The sequence below is a fragment of the Solea senegalensis genome, linkage group LG11 (assembly GCF_019176455.1).
Source record: "Solea senegalensis isolate Sse05_10M linkage group LG11, IFAPA_SoseM_1, whole genome shotgun sequence".
Classification (NCBI taxonomy): domain Eukaryota; kingdom Metazoa; phylum Chordata; class Actinopteri; order Pleuronectiformes; family Soleidae; genus Solea; species Solea senegalensis.
Genome location: NC_058031.1, coordinates 16,038,659 through 16,058,932, shown reverse-complemented (window position 1 = coordinate 16,058,932; position 20,274 = coordinate 16,038,659). Strand labels below are relative to the sequence as shown.

Genomic DNA, 20,274 nt, shown 5'->3' with positions numbered 1-20,274 from the left:
CTATGTTTATATAATTGCTCCATGAAAATATGTTCTTTCTGTAGCTGGAGGTTGACAGCCAGTTACTTGACTTTGGTTCACACGTGGTGGGCCAGACTATTTCACGGACTATCACCTTGATGAACAAGGGCGCACTGGGCACCCTCTTCAGCCTGGACACGTCCACATGTCTCATTCCAGAAACTCACTATGTCCAGACGCCATTACCAGTCCCTGCTGTCATATGCCAGGTCAGACTGTTGATCTAACGCCTCAGAGTTTCTTTAATGGCCCGATCAATGCATCAATGCAAATCATGCAGGATGAAAAGATCACATTTTCATTTTGTATCATGTCTAAGATATAAATAATGTGCATGTGTTGTTGGCTGACAGGAGACAAATGATCAAAGCACAACATCCAGCAGTCAGAATAGCTCCACGTCCACGTCCACGGACACTGGAGAAATCCAACCACAGCCAGACAGTCAGGAGCCGGCTGAGGCAACACAGCATGAGAAATCAAATGAAGGTATTACACAGTGCATATCCACACATGCTCAATAAAGTCTATTTACACCATTTTATACCCTGAACCAAAGTTTGGCATAGACTGAAACCTGAACTTGTACCTCCACTTTTTTACCCCCAACCCTTATGAACCTGCCTGGTGCTGATATTGGATATTTTGGATGGATTGACATGAGATTTAGGGTTTCAACTTTTTACATCATGATCAATCCCTAGATAATGTGGTGATTCCATAAATGGGCCACATTTGGATTTTCAGTGTAATTGATGTAATGTGTGTTCTTGGTGTTTATAGATTCACTTTTCATCATAAATTAGTTTTTTATTGTGAACTGTACATCGTTCCATATTAAAGCAAACACTTTTAATTTGAAATTATGTGAAATATCCTCAAAACAGACATTAATGCAACATCATCGTGGAATATTATGACATAATAATGAGTTAATATATAATATATGAGTTTATTTTTTTACCCTCTCAGTTGGCCGCCTCCTGACCACACATGGAGCTCATGTGGCCCCCAGGTCATTTGAATTTGAGACCCTGAGTCTGAATTAACATCCTTGCCTTAAATCATAGTGAAAAACAGGATGAGTAATTAAATAAATCTCCGTATTGTGAATAGTTTTTTCCTCTTCCTCATCTTTCCATTGTTGTTAGAACATTTGGTTCCTGTAGGTGGAACACACACTCATTCAGACGGTTCACCTTGCACTCACAGCTGGTGACAGTGAGGCTTCTTCTCTTTTATGTTCCCTCAGATGGCTGCACTCAGCACTTCCCTCCTCTGATGCTTTGATAAGCTGTTCAGTTTTTAGCTTCTGCTCTGCAAGCTTTGGAAAAACTCTGTAGAAGAGGCTTTGTCTGGTTTTCTTTTACCTGCTACTGCTTGGGAATGGTGTTATTGGCCAAATTTGATTGCTTTTCAACTGGAGCTCTCTTTTTTAATTACTCATCCTGTGTGTTATTTTCATTTTTCCTGATTTCTCTCTGTATTTATTTATATAGAGCTTTTCTAGTATTGATGCTGCTAAGCTGCTCATATTTTCATATAAAGCATCTATGTGCAGCACCCAAAGATATATGGGCATGTAGACTTTAGGAGCCGGGAATCAAACCCACTACCTTCTTGTTGAAAGATGACTCGCTCTACCACTGAGCTACTGTTGACCTGTGTGAGTTTTTCCACCATCAGGGTGAATTTACTTCCACCCATATACATGTTTACACTTTGTCCTTCACATGTTTCAGCTGATGTACAGAACTTTCTTTGTGTTGTGATTCTGTGTCTCACTTCTCAGGAACAGAAGCTGTTGGTGGAGCTCGTCTGTTGACTGTTGTCGAAGTGCAGGCTGACGAGAGCGTCCAAGACTCCAGTGATATAAGTCTAGGAAATGTAAGTTCTTGATCATACTAACATACATGCAAACTGAATATTCAGGTAAGACAGAATTTAGTAAAGCTAATATAGAATGTTGTTTCACAGGGAAATACAAATTAATCAGCGAGAACAAGGAAGCCTTCATGTTGTTTAAATCAAGTGAGTTTACCCTCTTGGGAGCATTCATCTCAGTGATTAATTACATTATGATCTTCCCAATAAATTAGAAGACAAGATTTTGAGTGCAGGGTAGTTACTGTATGTTAGCTCCATGGATCACAGTGTCAGGCTGTTGATTAGTCTGCTGGTCAGGGTTAGGATTAGGTCAGTTCACCTCTTTGATCCACATTGCAATATCTCTGTCATCATTTTAGGGATTGCAGTCACATTTAGATAGTAAAAGAAAGTAGCAGGAGCTGCTGCTGATGCCGAGACGTCATAACACAGGTTAGTTATGATTCCTCGAGGAGGAATCTATACATAGTCCCCTGACTTTTCCTTCAACACCAACAAACTTAGAAAACATTGCCTCACCTTTGTGCAATAAACTCTGGAGGCCGCACGGCTGCATAGTGGCTAGCACTGTTGTCTTACAACAAAATAGGCCTGGGTTTGCATGTTCTTTTTATGTGTGTGTGGGTTCCTCCAGGTACTCCGCTTTTCTCCCACAGTCCAAAAACATGCAGAGGTTAATTGGACATTTGCTCATACTTAAAGGTCATGGGTCACCAGGGGCTGGAGCTGATCCCAGCTGACGTTGGTAGTTCTTGGACAGATTGTCAGAGTCATCGTTGAGAATGTGTCATCTCCTCACTGGGGCAAACCCAAACCTTTCAAACAATGAATTGTTTAGAATGGAGCTGACCCTGTAACTGAATGAGCGGAGACACCTTCTCTGTGTCGGATAAGGCAGTTATCTCGGTCTGTAGATGACGCTGCCAGTCACTGTCGTAGCTCTGGTGCTGCATGTGCCATGTGGCCCATGTGAAGCTCTGCAGTTGTTCAGGGATCATTGCGTCTTTCTGGTGGGGGGCTAATGGTGTATTGCCTCTCCCTCTGCATTTGTTATGGGTGTGTGTGGCATGTGCCCGTGTGCTCACGGCTGGATCGCTGGCATTTTGACTGATGATCTCACATTGAATAGAAGAAGGCTGGTGAAGGCTTAAATGGTAGATTATCCATCAAGCTATCATGACTTCACAGCACTGAGTCTGTGGCTGTACGGATGATTTACTCTTCTCTTTTGTTTTTGTTTTGGTTTTTTTTGTTAATGCACTCATCAACATGATGCTTTGAAACATCCTGCTCTGCCTTTTTACTGCAGTTTCATTCCATAGCATTGACATTCATAGAATGAATGTTCTTATTCATACATGTATTTATCATTTTCATTGATTTCATTGTTTTTATGGTTTTGCTATTAATTCCATTCATTCATATATGCTTTTACAATTAATTTGTCTCCTAATTAAACAGCATTTGCCTCCCTGCACTTTACAGACCATGTTATACCAGGGGCCTCAAACTCAAATTGACCTGGGGGCCAGTGAACTTCTAGGCTGTTCAGGCCAGGGGCCGGGCACCAGTCAAAGTAAAAACACTTAACTAAACTTAACTTAAAATGATATCCTGATAATCCATCATGATACTGCAAATTTAAACTACCCAGGATTATATTGCTCATCCTTTCAATGTAAAAGTGTTTGTTTTGATATGTAGTTCACACAAAAACGAACACATTTATGACACAAAATTAATCTGTTAACAAAAACTATTTACTATCTAATGAATGTAACCAAATGTATTATTATCATTAGGTTACAGTTTTCATGATCACTTTAAAGTAAGTGCAGGGCCACAGGACATTGATTGGAGGGCTGCATGTGGCCCACGGGCCTCGAGTTTGAAACCTCTGTTATAGACTAACCTTGTTTCTGTCTCGAAGAAGATGTGCTGAGCCGTTAAATCAAAATGAGGTGTTTGAACAGTGTGTGTGATGTATACACCCGCAGGTTCAAGATGGGGAGATTGGACCATTTCAAAGCATCAAACTGGAAGTTGTTTTCACTCCAACTGTTCCAGGAGAGGCCAAACTGGGCTTCCTCATCAAGTTCTCGCACCCATCCAGCAAACCAGTAAGACATATTTTTATCTTCTTGGATATTTCAGTGTTAAAAATGTTAAGTCCTAATGAGGTGTAAATATTAACGGGTTTTGTCCACATTTTATGTTAAAGGAATACCGATTTGTCTTTAGCTTTGTATTACTAGAATACGGGTCGTATTTTTGAAAAAATGTGCTCCCAACCTCAGTTTCCCCTGAGTCTAGAAATATCTTAATTTTTTTTTGTCACATGCCCACCAGTGACACTTGGTCCAGGCCTTGGTCCAAGACTTGAAACTGCAACGCTAATTCCAAACTTTTAGACCCACTCGTTGGGGGACGGGACCTCATTCCCAGAATGTAAACGGTGTCCGCCATCTTTGCTAACAGTTACGCTAACAGGACCAAGTGGCACTGGTGGGCACGTAACAAAGAAAAGAATGAAGATATTTCTCAACTCAGGGGAAACTGAGGTTGGGAAGCAAAATTACTCAAAAATACTACCCCTTATCTAGTAATACAATGCTAAATGCTAATCGATGAAGTATTCCTTTAATTATTTTTGACTGAAGATACTTATATCATTCAATCAGATACCCGTCCAGGTGAGGGGAATCGCAGTCAGCATTCCTGTGTGGGTGATTCAGCCCAACATTGATCTGAAGATCTGTATGTTCGACTGCTTATATCAAGACACCATCACAGTCCAAAGCAGGTGGGTTTCAGAGCCTTAAACGCACTGTGTGTGCTGCACCGTGGCATTTACAAATGTATTTATGTGACCTTTACAGCTCACATGAAATGTCTGAAGGAACAAGTGAGGGATGAATGACCATACTCTGGTTGTGTGACCCATTTAAAGTGTAAAGTTTAAATGTAACCAAAATGTCCACTACTTTCAGACTGATGTCAAATGAGTCCCCACAATTCTGATTAAGCCTATCAGCTCCACATGACTCTCTTAAATGTTTCTCAGCACAGCAGTGTTTTGTTTTCATGTCACCCAATGACATCCCCATGCTGCACACGGAGTGACACATTAAATGTCACGCTCGATGAAAGCAAGGCGGAAGCACAATAGCTACGTAGCGGCAGAAAAGTGAGACAGCTGTAAACAGTTGGACTATGGCTGAAAACAGAGAGGACCCATGCAAAGAGGTGGACTCTACTGCTAAAAACAAACCTGGACATTCAGTCTGACTTCACAACCGTATTTTAAACATGCTCACGGGTTTTTGCAACAGTGGTTGTCATATATTTAAAAAATATGCTCCACCAATAGGACATAAAATAAAAGTGCTCCATGTCTGCATGTTCAATCACAGCTGCTGCTGTTCCTTCACCATGCAGCTCAGTCTGGACGAGTAGTGTTATGTTAAAAGACAGATGTACCGTCATGTAACTTATCAACCATAGAAACAAAATGCAATGTCCTCGACAGCAGACAGCTCCACCCCTCTCTCTCTCTGGGAATGAGTGTGAGAGATAAGTGGTAAGTACGCTGGCAGTATTTTAGTAATTACTCTGACGTCCTCATGAGGTGATAGAAGTTTCTCACTGGAGCTTTATGCCGAAAATCTTTTTTTTCAAGGATGTTGGGAAGCAGCGTGGGATCATGGGAATTATTGTCTTTTTGTCTCATTTTGTTCCCCTGTGCAGTTTTGCTTTTACAAGAAGAGCTTTGCAGTAAAAGCAATAAGTAGTTGTGATCCATTAGTGACAAATGCTCACAATAAAATAAAAAACAAAAAAACAACAACAGCACACTGGCTAACTAATAGTGCCAAATAATTCCTGCCTCAATTAAAGTAAAGACTGTTTTAAACATTTTGGCTGATTAAGTACACTACATATAGTATAGAATGCATATATACAATATGCATTCTGCTGTATTTAGATGTTTGAATGCAGGAATGTTTCATCTTTAACGTCATCAATACAATTTAAATTAAGCCGAACAATGGGGAAAAGACACAAACACAGCACACACAGAGAAAATTGTGAGCTTTAGCTCCCGAGGACTGGAGTTTGAAACGCACGCACTGCTGACGTCGCATGTCGGCTTATCTGCTGAATGAAATACTAAAACTCCCTAACACTCGCTGCCAGAGCAAGCGTTTCCACAGAAAAACAGCTCATGGAAATCCTTCAAAATTGACATGGCCAGCTTAGTTTTCAGCCTGCAAAAACATCCCCAGCTTATTGTGCTCGGAGCCATGTGTATTGAGATATTCAACTAACAAGCAGACATAACAGAATAGAGATGTATTAGCTGATAAGTCTTCCTAAACAGAGGATGATGTGAGGGCGCAGGTGGTAAGCCCACATCCCCACAATCCTCTTTGGTTCATACGGCAGAGCACAGAGCAAAAGTAAATCCTTTTTTTATATATATATATATATATATATATATATATATATATATATATCATGGATGTGATACATTATGTGATTATACATTATGCACACAGGAGGTTAAAAGTACACCGGAGGTCTATAACATCTACAGGCGTGTGGTTCATCACCTCACCAGTCACTGTGTCACATCATGTTGTGGACGAAGTACATGTGTGGGGGTGGGGTATCTCTGAAAACTGCCATCTGCTGTGCCAGCAAAGCAGCACACGTGACAACGTGCCGATGACAGCATCAGTGTGAACAGCAGCTTTGAAGTTGTAAAAAGAAAATGAAGCCGACACGAGCACACCATGCGATATGTCACTCTTCCTCCAACTTGGTCGTTTTCAACACAAAATAAGTTGGCGGGCTGTTTGAGGAAACAATCGGAGAGCTGCTGTTTTCATCACGCAGTGTGTCACTTTTCCTTTGAGTGGACGATATCCCACTTAGTTTGTGACAGTTTTTAAGACAATGCATTATTGAATGTGTCTTTTTGACTGCGAGCCAGTGATTTCTCTCATAGGACGTGAAAGAATTTTGAAGAGGCTATGAAATGCGCAGTGTTTGACTTTTTGCTTGCGAGCCAGTGATTGATATACTGAAATATACTGAACTCACTTGGCAGAGTTTTTTGGAACAGTGTTTTTTTTTGTTTTTTTAATTTCAAACCCTGCTTCACTGGCGCCTGCTGGGGGAGTTAAGATTTCCTGCCCAAACTTAGACCACACACAAACAAACCGACTGTACTGCGTTTCTGATATTCCCACTGTACCTTGTCTGAGTCCAACCTGTGTCATGTGTTCTTTGGCTTGAGATTATAGAAAGATAGATGACTAGGGAGAGAAGCCCTGTTCTTCCAGCTGGTTATTTTGTGTTATGAGTATAGAGCTGACAGTGCTGCATTGTGTGGGCGGTTGCCTAGAAGCCTCACCGTGAAGACGCGGTATATCCCTCAAGACTTTGGTGTACATGTGGATAAGTAAGTAAGCGCAGCCACCTAGCCCTCTCTAAAAAGGGCAGAGGCACTGCTGCAGCTGTGGGCACTCACCGTCCACTTATTCAGCTCTGCATGTGGACTCGACATGTGCGAGATCTCTCTGAAACTGTTAGGGCTCTCTAAATGTCAGGGGTTTTTATTTTGTCATCATTGTCGGCCTGTAAGGCGTATTTCAGCAGCAGTAAAAAAAAAAAATAAGACTGGTGTATTATTTTCATTCTCTGTGCACATTTGCTTAACTTGAGAAGAAGCTGTTTACTGCAGTTTTTCCTCATAATTATCTGTAGGCACTTTGTCAGAGACACAGTGGAGGAAACGGGAGGAGCGAAAGGGCTGTGACGTGCAGCAGTAGTCTCCAGTCAAATAAGTGTTTCTGTGAGCTTCTTCAAACTAGAAGGGAAACCGTGTCATGGTCGTGTTTCATCATTCATCATTCAGTCATTTTAATTGGAATAATTGACTCAAATATATAGGGGGTGCACTCACAGTGTGGAATACCCAGCATGTGGAAACTGAGGGAAAAGTCCAAGTTCATTGTCATACACGTCTTTCACACAATGTTGAATGAATGTCTTTTTAACAGTTTGATGTTCAGTAAAGAGTGGACAGTTTAAGGTTGCGTCTGAGAGCATGTACAGTATCTACTGCTGCTACAGCCTTCAATCGTTCGGGAGACCTTTATTTTGAAATCTGAATGCAGTTATTCGCCCACTATTTATGAACAAGGAGAGGTCAGCCACTGATGCTGGACAATAGGACCTGACTCTCTGTCAGCCTCCTAATTCACCTTAAAGAACATGTCAAGTTCTTCCACCACAAAGGTCATGCACTTTAAAATGGCAGTGTTGTTTTATATGCTCTATTGCACGTTGATGAGGTTAGGGATAACGGCATGAAGTTGATTAAAAATGTTGATTTAAGGCTACATCCAACTTCCTGTCGTCCACAGTAGCCAACACTGTGGCTGCATTTAGTCTGGCTGGGCAGAATTGGAGATCTTTGAGAAATGTTGACGCAGTTCACAATAGTTCCTATTTTCCGGAATGGAGCTTCTGTTCTGTTGTGGAAGCGTGTTGTGTCTAAAGTATTATAAAGTGCTGAGTCAGTGAACTGGAATCAAGGGGTTTTCAGCCAAAACCTCAGGAACAAACATTCACAATATTTCTGGCCCATACGGTCATTCAATGGCAATAATATTAGAGCTTTCAGTCAAATAATTCATGATTTTCGATTTTCATCCATGAACTGAAGACGTTGTCTCCCTGGATTACAGAAATGATAAAATTAACTTGTAAATCTATGACTAAAGGGAGCATAGGTTTTATTATTATTATATTAGGGTCACATAATCAGCACCACTGTGTTCTTAAGTGGACTGCCACAAACGTGGCTGTAAATAATTTAACATCGCTACGGAAATAAACTGGTTACAGGCAAACTTTAAAAAAAGGATCAGCCAAATGCCCCAGTTAATTAAAATTCCTAATTACCCTAAATGGTTATGTATCCATGAATATTCCCTCAAGAAACATTTGAAGGTTATTATTTGGCTAGAATAAAGAAAGCACTTAATATCCCCCAAGTGTCCCTGAGAGTCCTTGCCTCAGGGAGACAACCATCTGTTTGACCTCACTTAAATTAGGTCGCTTAATTTTTACGGAGGGGAATTGAAAGATGAAGTGTGTCTCTGTTTGGCCACAGCTCATTCACTGCTTACCTTTGAGTCACGGAGGCTAAACGCAGACAAAACAAAAATGTTATCACTGTATTTGCACATCACCTGCAGCGTGTTTCTGCTGTCGTCGCTCTACAGTATGAAGGTGTGTAAGTGTGGGCTGTGGTTGGACGTGTCGGAGAATCCCCAAGGTGAAAAAACCATTTATATCACTATCCGTGGCTATAACCGAGGCTTGTAGCCACAGGCACAACCATCTGTTGGAGCTCCTGGAAAATGGGTCTCCTCAATTATTCGGACTTGACGTACTGCGCGTCACCCCATACAAGGCCATTTCTGTAGGTGTCAGTCAAGTACAGTCTTCTCCTTGTCCTTCTCAGAGGATTAGAGTGTCTCTCTGTGGTGCCCATCAGGCAAAGCCTGCAGAATATCTATTGTATCACAGAGATTACACGTATAGTTTACCTGAGGATCCCAAAAGCATGATACATATTAGAATATAAATATGAATCTTTTTGTTTTGTTTATTCACATAAAGCGTACATGGAGATGGACCCAAATTCACACCTGTTACATTTGTCAGTCCACTCATATCCATAATATATTTGATGAACATACAAACTTGAAATCATTTGCTTTTCCTTGTTTGACATCACATTACATTCTATACACTTGAGTATAAGCTAAAGGGTATTGAAAATAAGATTTTAAATAAATACGGCCAATTCAATTCAAGTAGCTTTATTGGTGTTAACAAAAATATGTTTTTGCCAGTTTCTGTGGTATTAACCCTAACCTCTCTACATTTTACACTTTCCCTGTTCATTATGGTCTGCGTGCTGCTGTGTCTCCATGTTACCCTTGTCGTAGATGAGTTGATATCTCACTAATGAAACCATTATACTTTGTATGTCAGAGCCAGCACAGCGCTGAAGGTGACCTTTGAGGTGTGCCCAGAAATGAGGAAACACATGGACATCGTGCCAAAGACCGGCTTCATCCAGGCCCAATCCAGCTTTAACGCCCAACTCAGGTTCCTGCCCAGGTAAGAAAGGACACACAGAGGATGCAGCGATAATTGAATCACTGGAGCTTTTATAATCTTGTTTTTTTTCGACTGTCAGCTTGTTAAAGATTCTATCAGCCTTCTATGAAAGTGAAACCAGTGTCAGACTGATGCTGGCCGTGTTATGACGTCCTGTCCTCTGTATTTTAAGCACCCTATTGTGTGTCTGTGTGTGTGTGTGTGTGTGTTTAAGCAAGGTTTATTGGTGAAGTTGCATGTTGCAGCTAAATATAGCTCACCTCACTCTTCCCTTCCAAGTGTGATGGAGAAACTATGTAGCTCTCAGTTAGCGTTAAAACTCCAAAATGTTTAGTTTGTTTAGTATGCTAGTAGTACCGTAAAAACATGGTTGAGCTGACCCGCCCCCTGTTGTTAATATAATCGGCTAATTCTGGGTGTATTGAAATACAGCAACTATGAAACTATAGTCAACAGGAAAGAGTCGCTCCACATTACAGTACCTGCACTCTGAGTGCAGGAGCACAAAGGCTTCTGATAATGGTTTCTAATGACTTTGAAGGACATGGTGTAATTCTTTCTACAGTAATAGAGGCTCTATATTTAGATGGAGAGGCAGGAGTTGAGCCGCGGTTTGAATGCCAGGAGAGTCGACCAGGGCCCCCAGGGCAGATGTGAGAGGCGTGTGCAGTATGTGAAAACTCGGCGTGGGCGCTCGTATTCCTCTGTCCACCCTCCGTTTTTTTTTATTTTGCTCCTTCAACAGTTTAGCAACTTTGTGTGTTGATTGCTGAAGTGGATAATGATGAGGAAGACAAAAGTTGGGGGGTGAACTGGTCATGGTTCAGCAGGAGAGGAAATGTCAGTAATCTGCCTCACTGAATCGGCAGAGGTTTTAATGCAAGGATTAGTGTACAGCATTACCCGTGCTGCTGCTGCTGCTGCTGCTGCTGCTGCTGCTGCTGCTGCTGATGATGATGGTGCAACGTTCACGCACACTAACACAGCTACAGTCTGTTTCCTCCCTCACTCCCTCCCTCCCTTTGTATCACACTTTATCACAATCGCTGTCCCTCCCTCTCTCACTTGTGTGCTGTCTTCTCCTCTTCTCTCACATACTTGTCTTTTTTTGTCCTCTCACCTCTTTGCTTAACTAAACCTCCCTCTCTTCAGTTTTTTCATCAGTCTTCGCACTCCTCTAAACGTTGTCGTTTTCACTTTATACGTCCAACTATTCTATAAATCTCTTCTGCCGTTCTCTGTGATTCTCAAACCCTCATCTGTCATCCCTCCATGCATCGCGCCCTGATTTTGCTTACGTAACCTAAGACACCAGACCCAGTTTTCTGTGCTCTCGTTTATTTACAACACTGTTGTTCATGAAGAATGGTTTGGTCCTGAGCACTGACCAGAGCAAGAACCCGACTTAAATCCCCGGAATCTCTTATTTGAGGGTCTAAACACGTTCAATACTTGCTCAACAGAAACACGCAGCGTGGCGATAATTCCCATGTATACTGTATATTTATAGGTCAGGTTGTAAATATGGCTCAGGAGTGTCGCCCACAAAATTTCAACGTAGAAACCACCTCCATGTATGAAACTCATGTGCCCAATTAAACCCACGGTTCTCAAACTGTGGTACATCTACCACCAGTGGTACGCAAGCTTCCTCACTTGCAGGAGATGCAGTTGCACCAGGGAAATGGACACAGAGAGATATTTATTTTGTTGTGGTCTGACTTTTTTCCTCACAGAGTCTTCTTTATAAATATTCAAAATTTTCGGTTAACCCTTAGAACACATACTATGTTAACACATACAGAGTTTATAAGAATGTGCAATATAGAGTGTCTTGTATCCTTTTTTTCCACCAACTATATAAACACACCAGAGCTAAAAGTACTCAAAATATGTTTAAAATCAGATTGAATTTGTGAACTGTGGAAATAAAGTCACAGTCCAAAGTTCACTCGGCTCGTCTTTATGAACAAAAACAAAAGAAAAAAAAGGGTCTATTTTATGACTTCTGTACAATTATTGCTACTCACGACAAAAAATGAATCATAACTTTGACTTAACAACACATAAGAAGAGAGAAAAACACGCATTTTTTAAAGCCTGAATATGTGAACACACAGGATGTCCATATAAGGAATTGTGTATTATTCCCTCAGCAATTTACCATGGGTGCACCTGCGACACATATCTGTGCTGCGTGAGCACTAAGGGTGAAGGTATCAACCATAGTCAACCATAGAGGTGTGGGGTAAATGGGGGTAGTGACACTATTAGTGTTTTGACGACAGAAGTTACACACTGAAGCTTTAAATGACCTTAAAGATTTACAGAGATTTACCTTGCACAGAAGCCTCAAAATAACCTACTGTGGGAAATGTATAAAAAACCGTGGATGTCAGGAAAATGTTCTAGTTCCTGTGTCATCTCTGTCAAGCTTGATCTCTCCTTCCAATCTGTGTCATTTAAAATGGCACTGCCAAGTCTTCCCAGTCTGGATCCTCATTAGCAGCCGTGATTTCCCTCACCTTGTCATCCACACACGCTCGCACTGTTAAATCTCTATTCCAGAATGACTCATAGCTTTCATTTGTTACACAGGTGTTCACTTCTTGCCTCCTCTCCTCTGGCTTTGGGGAGAGGGTGAGCACATTCTTGCTTCCTGCTCTGGAGGACTGCGCTCAACCTGCCCACACCCTTCGCCATCTTTCCTCTTCTTCATCACTTCACTTCCTCCACTTTTATTTGTCACCATGCAGCCCACATATTTCCCTCACATATCTGCAGCATTGTTCCGTGCACACACTACACAATCAGCTCACACTGGATCATAGCCAGTGGTTCACAGGAGTGTGATCCTTTTCAGAGGAATTCTCCTCGATCACACTCACATGGAGACTCGGAACAAAATGAGTTTAAACTTAATTTCACTTGAGTCGTTTAACCCTGACATGATGAATTAAGAAGTTGAATTCATGTGTGAGCGCCATTACTGAGCCATATGACGTGGCTCACTTTGTCGTGGAATATTAGCTTCAGAACTGCCACTGTAGAATTTCAATTTACTTGACTTAGCAGTGACTGGAGGAAAGTTTGTGGTTATTTTTCCCTATGACAAGCTCATCGGCGTAATCTCTGACGAGCGAGCTGTGGGTCCCAGCCTGGCACTTCCGCCTGATAAAAGGGAGATTACAAGGGTGATTTACCACAGATTAAAGTGAACGGCTCTAGCAGCCCCGTCACTGCTAGTTCAAAGTTCATAGTTCAAATCTGTGTTTTTTTGACGCACTAAAACCAACTCTAGGTTTAAGTGGCTGTCATCCCCATGATATGGTAAAGATGCTCATAGATAAAGCTAAAGTAGCTCATGGTCAAATCCAACACATCTATCTCACTTTTACCACAAGCCTGGAACAACTATTTCCATTTTCTACTCGTGTCAGAAGTGTCATCAAAGACCATGGAGGACAATTACTTTTGGACGAGCGTGTGGATGATCTGGCAACAGAGAAAAGGAGCACACAAGTGAATCCGTGCAGGACACTGACAAATCTCAAACCCCATCCGTCCGCACAATTCTTCAGAGCATATGGCCTGTCGACGTCCCACCAGGCTTTTCCTCTCTGCCCTGCCAAGCTAATTCAAGAGTGACTCTCCAGCAGTGATGCTATTAGCAGGCGGAACAAGAGTACTGCTTTAAATACATCCTGTGTGCTCAATGGTCAAGATGCAGAGATTACATTTTGATGTGCGTCAATGAGTTTGTCACAATAGAGCAGAATATTCACAGCAGCTGCGTGCAGAGTTCAGGCACGAAGACAAACCTGTCCCTGAACCAGAAGCTGACAGATTTGTCGAAGGCAACGTTCATCTGTGGTGGTTTAAAAAAAGAAAACACTGACATCTGGAGAGCCTTAAAACCCACTGACATTTATAGTATTAGCTCTCGCGCCTTCAACCAGCATTAAGACGGAGAAGACGGCTGTTGAAACAGAAACAGGAGGACAAGCAGGGGAAAGGAAGAAGGATGCTGGGAAAAGAGAGAGGAAAGTGAGAGATGGGGGTGGATCTGAGCCACAAATTGCATTTGACATTTGACCAGTGTTTACATGATAATGAACTATACATATATTTAGTGTATGTGTGCAGTGTGTGTGTCATCACAAGAGCAGCTCCCTCACACTGGAGAATACTGAGGGACTGGAATTTTACATAAGCCTGTGCATGACTACTGGTCCTCTTTGAATCATACTTACGTCTCCCATCACCATGGCTACAACCTACACTAGTGTGGAGGCGCACTCTACATCTCTCTCCTGCTTTCCCTGGCGAGTCGATCCTACAGTCGTGGGTTAAAGTAAAGTAATGGGTCTTCAGGGTCTGCCTCTTTATCTTTCTTTGAAAAGCTCGACAGAGGCTCATAGCGTTTGACTGCCTGGATGTGATGTGCTGGAAAAAGAAACAATTAGCAACCCTCTAAAAATCACTTGTGCCCGTTGTCAACGTCTAATTGGTGTCTTCGATCTCTTTGTGATGCGAGGATGAAGCCGTGTTTAAAAGGCTTCCTTCGTGGCGTTCTCTCACACTCACATGTACACCTGCTTCTTCTTCTCTTCACCTCTCTTACAGGCTCTCCCTATCCAAAGATGTCAAGACGTGTTTTGACAGTGACACAGGAGTCCTGGAGGTTCCGGCTGAAGTGCAAGTCGCAGGCCAGGTTTGGGTCACACATTCTAATACATTCGGATCTTGTGATCGTCATCCTACAACGTCAGGGCTCGTGTCCTACTTTGTCCCCGACAACAAACACAGTCACAGAGGGTTAACCTACTTCACTGGTAACAAGCTAAAATTATCCCAAGCCCGATTCCTCCATGGGCACCAATAAGCCAAGCATAAAGGTCATTCCATATTGTTTCACTGAAAATGTCTCCAGAAGCTGAGAGGCTGGCAGGAATCATGCTGTATTTTTTTTAGTATGTGTTATTCTCTTATCCCATTGAGGACGTATAGAAATGTGTAAACATTTTTATATTTCTTTTTTGGTGTTGTGTGTTTTAGTTTTATCGGAATTTCCTACCCTACAAGTCAAACTTTTACTGAATTAGGAAAACTATTTAACAGTGACTTCATTGATCAACATATATCATCGTATGCGTTATATCACTAACTCAATGTTTGTACTCAGTGGAATAGAGTGTCTCAGTCTCAGCCACCCTGGTAACTAAGGTATTGATTATTATTGTTTGGCATCAAACTCTCAGGTTGTTAAAGGTCCAGTGCAGTTAGTGTGTGTGCGTAAAACGTTCATTTGGCAGAAATTGAAGATAAAATAATTATACTAATCACCTTATTATATGAGTTGCTGTATAAATAAGCCTTCTAGCCTTACATATGTTGCCCACAGTGGACAACTTCAACATATTTTAAAGGGAAGGGAAGCGTTGGGTGAGGGATATCCAGCTGCAACATGTTTTGCTAAATTTTACACAGTGTACCTTTTTCATTTAAAAGTTCATCACAGCTCTTGGGGGACAGTTAGTCAATTGTCCTTTACCCATGCTGCTGAGGACAAGCAGACAGTGTCAGTAACACTTTTTTCAGAAGTCTGTTAATCAAGCTGCAAAGTTGAATTCATTCACTTTTTCTGAATTTGACAACAGTGGCGTCAGGTTTTGTTCCCAACTGCAACAAGAAAAGCGATCTGAATTATCCTCCAATTTACACATGTCGTACATTTGACGTTGAAAATGTCAAATTAAAGCAAAGCCAATATAAATACTGCATTGTCCCCGAAAAGGGCTGCAACTGCTGCAGAACAAAATGGAGACAACAAACATCCAACATAGGATATAAATTGACAGAATATAAACATGAATATTGCAGTGAAGTTAAGTGTTGAACAGGAATCATGATGTGTGATGCGGCACAACTTTTCATAAGGACACTTTTCGGTCCACAGTGAACCTCCTTTCCAAAGGTGCATATCAAAATATCCTCTTCAAGGGAAAACTTGGATTTTGAAATATTAAAAAGATCAGGTTTGATGTCAAATGAAATGCTGACAGCGTCTAAATTCCTGCAATTTATCAGCTGCAGCTATTATTAAAATACACAGCAGCTGCTTAAACATTTGCATTGCACTGATGCCAGTACTCTCTCTCACTAAATCTAAATCTGGTCCGGCTTCTTGCCATTTCTTCACCTTCCTCTCTCACTCGCTCCCTCTCTCTCTCTCTCTCTCTCTCTCTGTTGGGGATAAGGGGAGGAGAGGTTTGTGGGGAATGGGGGGAGTCTAATGATGAGCCAAAAAAAGGGCCAGGATGCTCCTGTAGAGCACCAAAGCTGTTGCCTCCACCCAAGGCTGAGCTCCTGGCATTAAACCATTACCATGTGCACACACACATACACACCTACAACAGTGTGTGTGTGTGTGTGTGTGTGTGTGTGTGTGTGTGTGTGTGTGTGTGTCACCAGCAGCCAGTAAAGCAATTGTGCAGACACTAGTAAACAAGGTCATCTGCTGAGCACTGACTTGGCTTAAGAGGATGACATTTTGAGAGTGAAGTGCTTCTCCCAAAATCCTCGGATTACTTAGATTTACATAAATATATGTTTTACTCAAAGGAAGTTAAAGGTGTGTAAAAAACTGATTGGTGGTTAATGTCGAGACTGCACAAACGAGGACTCCTCCGCTCACCCCTCCCTTTCCCAAGCGGGTCAGGCAACAGCGGTGACCTTTGGCATGTCAGAGAGAATGTCTCTGTTTCTTTGTTTAGTTTATTCTAATCTTCACGAGTTTAAGTGAATCAGCCAAAGTTTTTTAACGTATTTGTGTTTTAGCCATTCTGTCTCTGTTTCTGTGATTGTCCGTCCATTTTCTACCGCTTTATATTCCATTCCAGTCCTTGTATTCTTTGAGCGGCGACTTGTTCTGACCTGTGTGGGTACCGGCGGACTTCTTCCATAACCTTAAGCAGGTTTCCATGGTAAACGTCTTCTTCATTGTCTCTGGACTGGAGAGTGTTGTGCTACTGGGAACATGCCCTTGTGGTCCATGTGGAATCAAACTGGACGTGTGCACAGATTTGCCCGTGGAGACTCCACGCAGACCAGTGTGAAAATTCAGTAACGCAGACCCGAGTGGATCTCTGCACGCACACGGACACAGAAAGTATGACCCAGACCTGAGGCTATGAAGAAGTTTATTTAAGTGATTATATACAACATATATCTTCAATTTCTGGCGTTAAAACCCAACTACATGTTACACACTGGATCTTTAGAGGGATACGGGTGATGAAATTCAGCAAAAACAACTTCACATGTTGCAGTAGGAACACACTCTGTAGCTCATCGTACTCAAGGTCTTACTTGGAGCTGACACATCATGACCACTTCATGATTAACTTAAACTTTTAATTAATTCATTGAGTGTCTCTGTTGTGAGAATGTAGGAAACATCAGCTACTGTTAGTTCCCTCTCGGAATGTTGTTGCTTTTCTTTTACGCTTATCTCCCTATCAGTCTGTATATGAAAAAGTACCATTTATTTATTGATTTATTAAAATGTAATACCAGTGCACAACAGTGCTGCTGGGGCAATTTAATATAAATCAAATCATCCTGATGTTTTCCAGACGTGGTTACGTTCTTATGTTATAAAACAGAGAAAGTAGATCGTACAGATGCTTCGTGTTGGTGTGTTCAGGTGCAGCCGGTCCATTTAACAGTCCATGCGGTGGTGACCTCCTCTGACCTGCAGTTTGAGAGCACTGAGGTGGACTTTGGCTACTGTTCCATTTTCCAGTCAGTCAAGAGCAGCGTTCGCCTGACCAACATGTCGTTACTGCCTCAGGACTTTGGCTTCTTGGACGCCCCAGAGGTACGTGAAGAAGTGGTCTTACATCCTTGTGGCAGTGCGTCACTAGTGTGCCGTGGTCCGTAATAAAGTTAAACATAAAATGCCAAAAAACATTTTCTAAACTATGTCTGATAAAATATGAGATGATATCTCGCTTTATAAATGACATTTTTATGTGTTGTAATAAAGAATAGTGGCTTCTCTTCTGGGATTTTCTCTGGGCTCGGTAGTTATGGTCAAAATGCTAATCACAGCTATTTTTTTTCAAATTGAGATAATTATTGGTAACAGGATTCATTATTTGAATTCTGTTGACTTAAATGTTGTGTTGCCCGGAGGTTTTGTTGAGTTTTGGCCTCTTTATGGAATTCAGACAGCTGATGAAGTTATGAAGTTCCCCAGCTCTGATGCTGTAAGAAACCATAAGAAGCGGGATTGGCATCAGTGAGCTAAAATCCCATTGGATTACAATTATGGCTTTTTGAGCACTTGGTGTTGTTTTTGTTTTTTTCTTCCCTGATTATAGTTCATTGAGGTCCAGCCCAATGACGGCTTTGGCACTCTGCTCCCACAAGAAACTCTGCAGATTGATCTGATTTTCAGTCCCAGCAAGGTCAAAGACTACAATTTCCAGCTCCACTGCAAGTCTGGAATCAACAGGTTTGCATTGATTTTGTGTAAATTTAATATCACTATCATGGTAGGACATTGACAAATGAAAGAAATGAACTCTAATTTGATTTGTCTCTGGTATAATGCTCCGATATTCATTCATAAAACAACTTTTCCGACTTTCCCTTGCTGTTAGAGATTTCCTGCTGTCTTGCCGAGCAGTGGGCGTCCGCCCTCCGCTGGAACTCTCCCATTCACTGGTAAAGTTTGGGGCCACAGCGTTAGGGGATCACTCCACCGCCGTACTTTACCTGATTAACCCTCAAACCAGCCGGAACCAGTCCAAACCACCTGTCACAGCAGCGGCCAAGGACGCTTTGACTCCTGTAGCACCCCGGCTGTTCTCCTTCGTTCTGCCCAAGAAGTGTTCACACGTCAGCATTGCCCCGTCCACGGGACGCCTGCTCCCGGGTGAGGTGAGTAAAACACCCTGAGTTTTAAAGCCATTTCACAAATAAAATGCAGATTCCTAATTGTGAGGAGTGAGAATAGCTGGGGGGGGGGATTGTCTCTTGTGGTGTTAGTGCAGCAAACAGGGAGATGCTACTGAATAGTCTTCATGTTTGTATTCTCCTATCACAAAAAAGCAAAGATACATCAGTGGAGATGTACACAATTGCATTCAGACAACGAACCATCATAACCTGAGGACTTTATAGTGTAATGGTGCCCTCTACTGGCCAACCAATGGAAGTGAACAAGCACTTGTTATTTTTGCTCTGTCTACATATGAGGACAGTCTGAACATTAATGCCGTTTATTGCTGTGGATGAATACACTGAATTTGAAGCCTCGTACACTATTTATAGAAAAGAATGATCTATTTTTCACAATATAATGATAAAGACCCACTGGCAGAGAGATTGTTATGATTCAAGTATCAATCGACTTGAATTGTTCTCACTAGATCAACCCCTGAAAAGACAACTCTTTAATCTTCAAATATGGATTAGAGCTCAGAGTAAACACTGCTTGTGTGGAAGAATACTAGAGTTTGAATGGCATTCTAAAGTTCCATAACACATGAACGTGTATGTTTATGCGAGTGATGACAGACATAACCACCGTCTCTCCTCTTACCAGAAATGCCTGGTTCAGGTGACGTTCAGGCCCAAGCTGCTGGAGCAAGAAATCAAACGAGAGGTGATACGTCTTCACCAGCAAGCCAGGTTACTCCGTGAGAGGGAGTTGAATCTGATAAAAGAGCAGGAGGTATCACTCCACACACAACCATATCAGACATTAAATGCTACATTTGTGGAACTGCGGATACACCTGTCAGCTATGTTTATGTGTGTGTTAAGGCGAAGGAAAGCAGCAAAAAAAAGAAATCATCTGCAAAACGCAGAAACAGCAAGATGTCAGACGAACAAAACACATATGAACGCATCGAGTCACCAAAACCTGACGACTTGCAGCAAGGGTAGGGTGTTTTCTTTTCTTTTATATATTCCTCACTTTGTGTCAAAATGCATTTAAGAAAACGTGTGAAATAAAAATGTGTTCATAAATATTCTATTGCCAAATATCAAAGATTAGTACTGCAAAAAGAGAGGGAATTATTCTTTTGGAAATATCTCTCAAACTCTCCCTGATGTCCTGTCTCTGTAAGTAGGCTATACCCATTT

General features: G+C 41.7%; 1 protein-coding gene across 3 annotated transcripts in view; it reads left to right on the top strand.

Moving 5' to 3' along the window:
• The window catches only part of cfap74 (cilia and flagella associated protein 74), a 33,651-nt gene extending 13,444 nt beyond the window's left edge, over positions 1-20,207 (top strand). For all 3 annotated transcript variants that reach the window (XM_044037294.1, XM_044037293.1, XM_044037295.1), the window contains 12 exons: positions 45-230; positions 375-510; positions 1,814-1,908; positions 3,906-4,028; positions 4,590-4,711; positions 9,985-10,113; positions 14,740-14,827; positions 17,822-17,995; positions 18,501-18,634; positions 18,783-19,062; positions 19,730-19,858; positions 19,951-20,207. In XM_044037294.1, coding sequence (XP_043893229.1) covers positions 45-230; positions 375-510; positions 1,814-1,908; positions 3,906-4,028; positions 4,590-4,711; positions 9,985-10,113; positions 14,740-14,827; positions 17,822-17,995; positions 18,501-18,634; positions 18,783-19,062; positions 19,730-19,858; positions 19,951-20,073 — 1,719 coding nt within the window. In that variant the 3' untranslated portion in view covers positions 20,074-20,207. The remainder of the gene's footprint in view (positions 1-44; positions 231-374; positions 511-1,813; positions 1,909-3,905; positions 4,029-4,589; positions 4,712-9,984; positions 10,114-14,739; positions 14,828-17,821; positions 17,996-18,500; positions 18,635-18,782; positions 19,063-19,729; positions 19,859-19,950) is intronic.
• Positions 20,208-20,274: the final 67 nt, after the last annotated feature.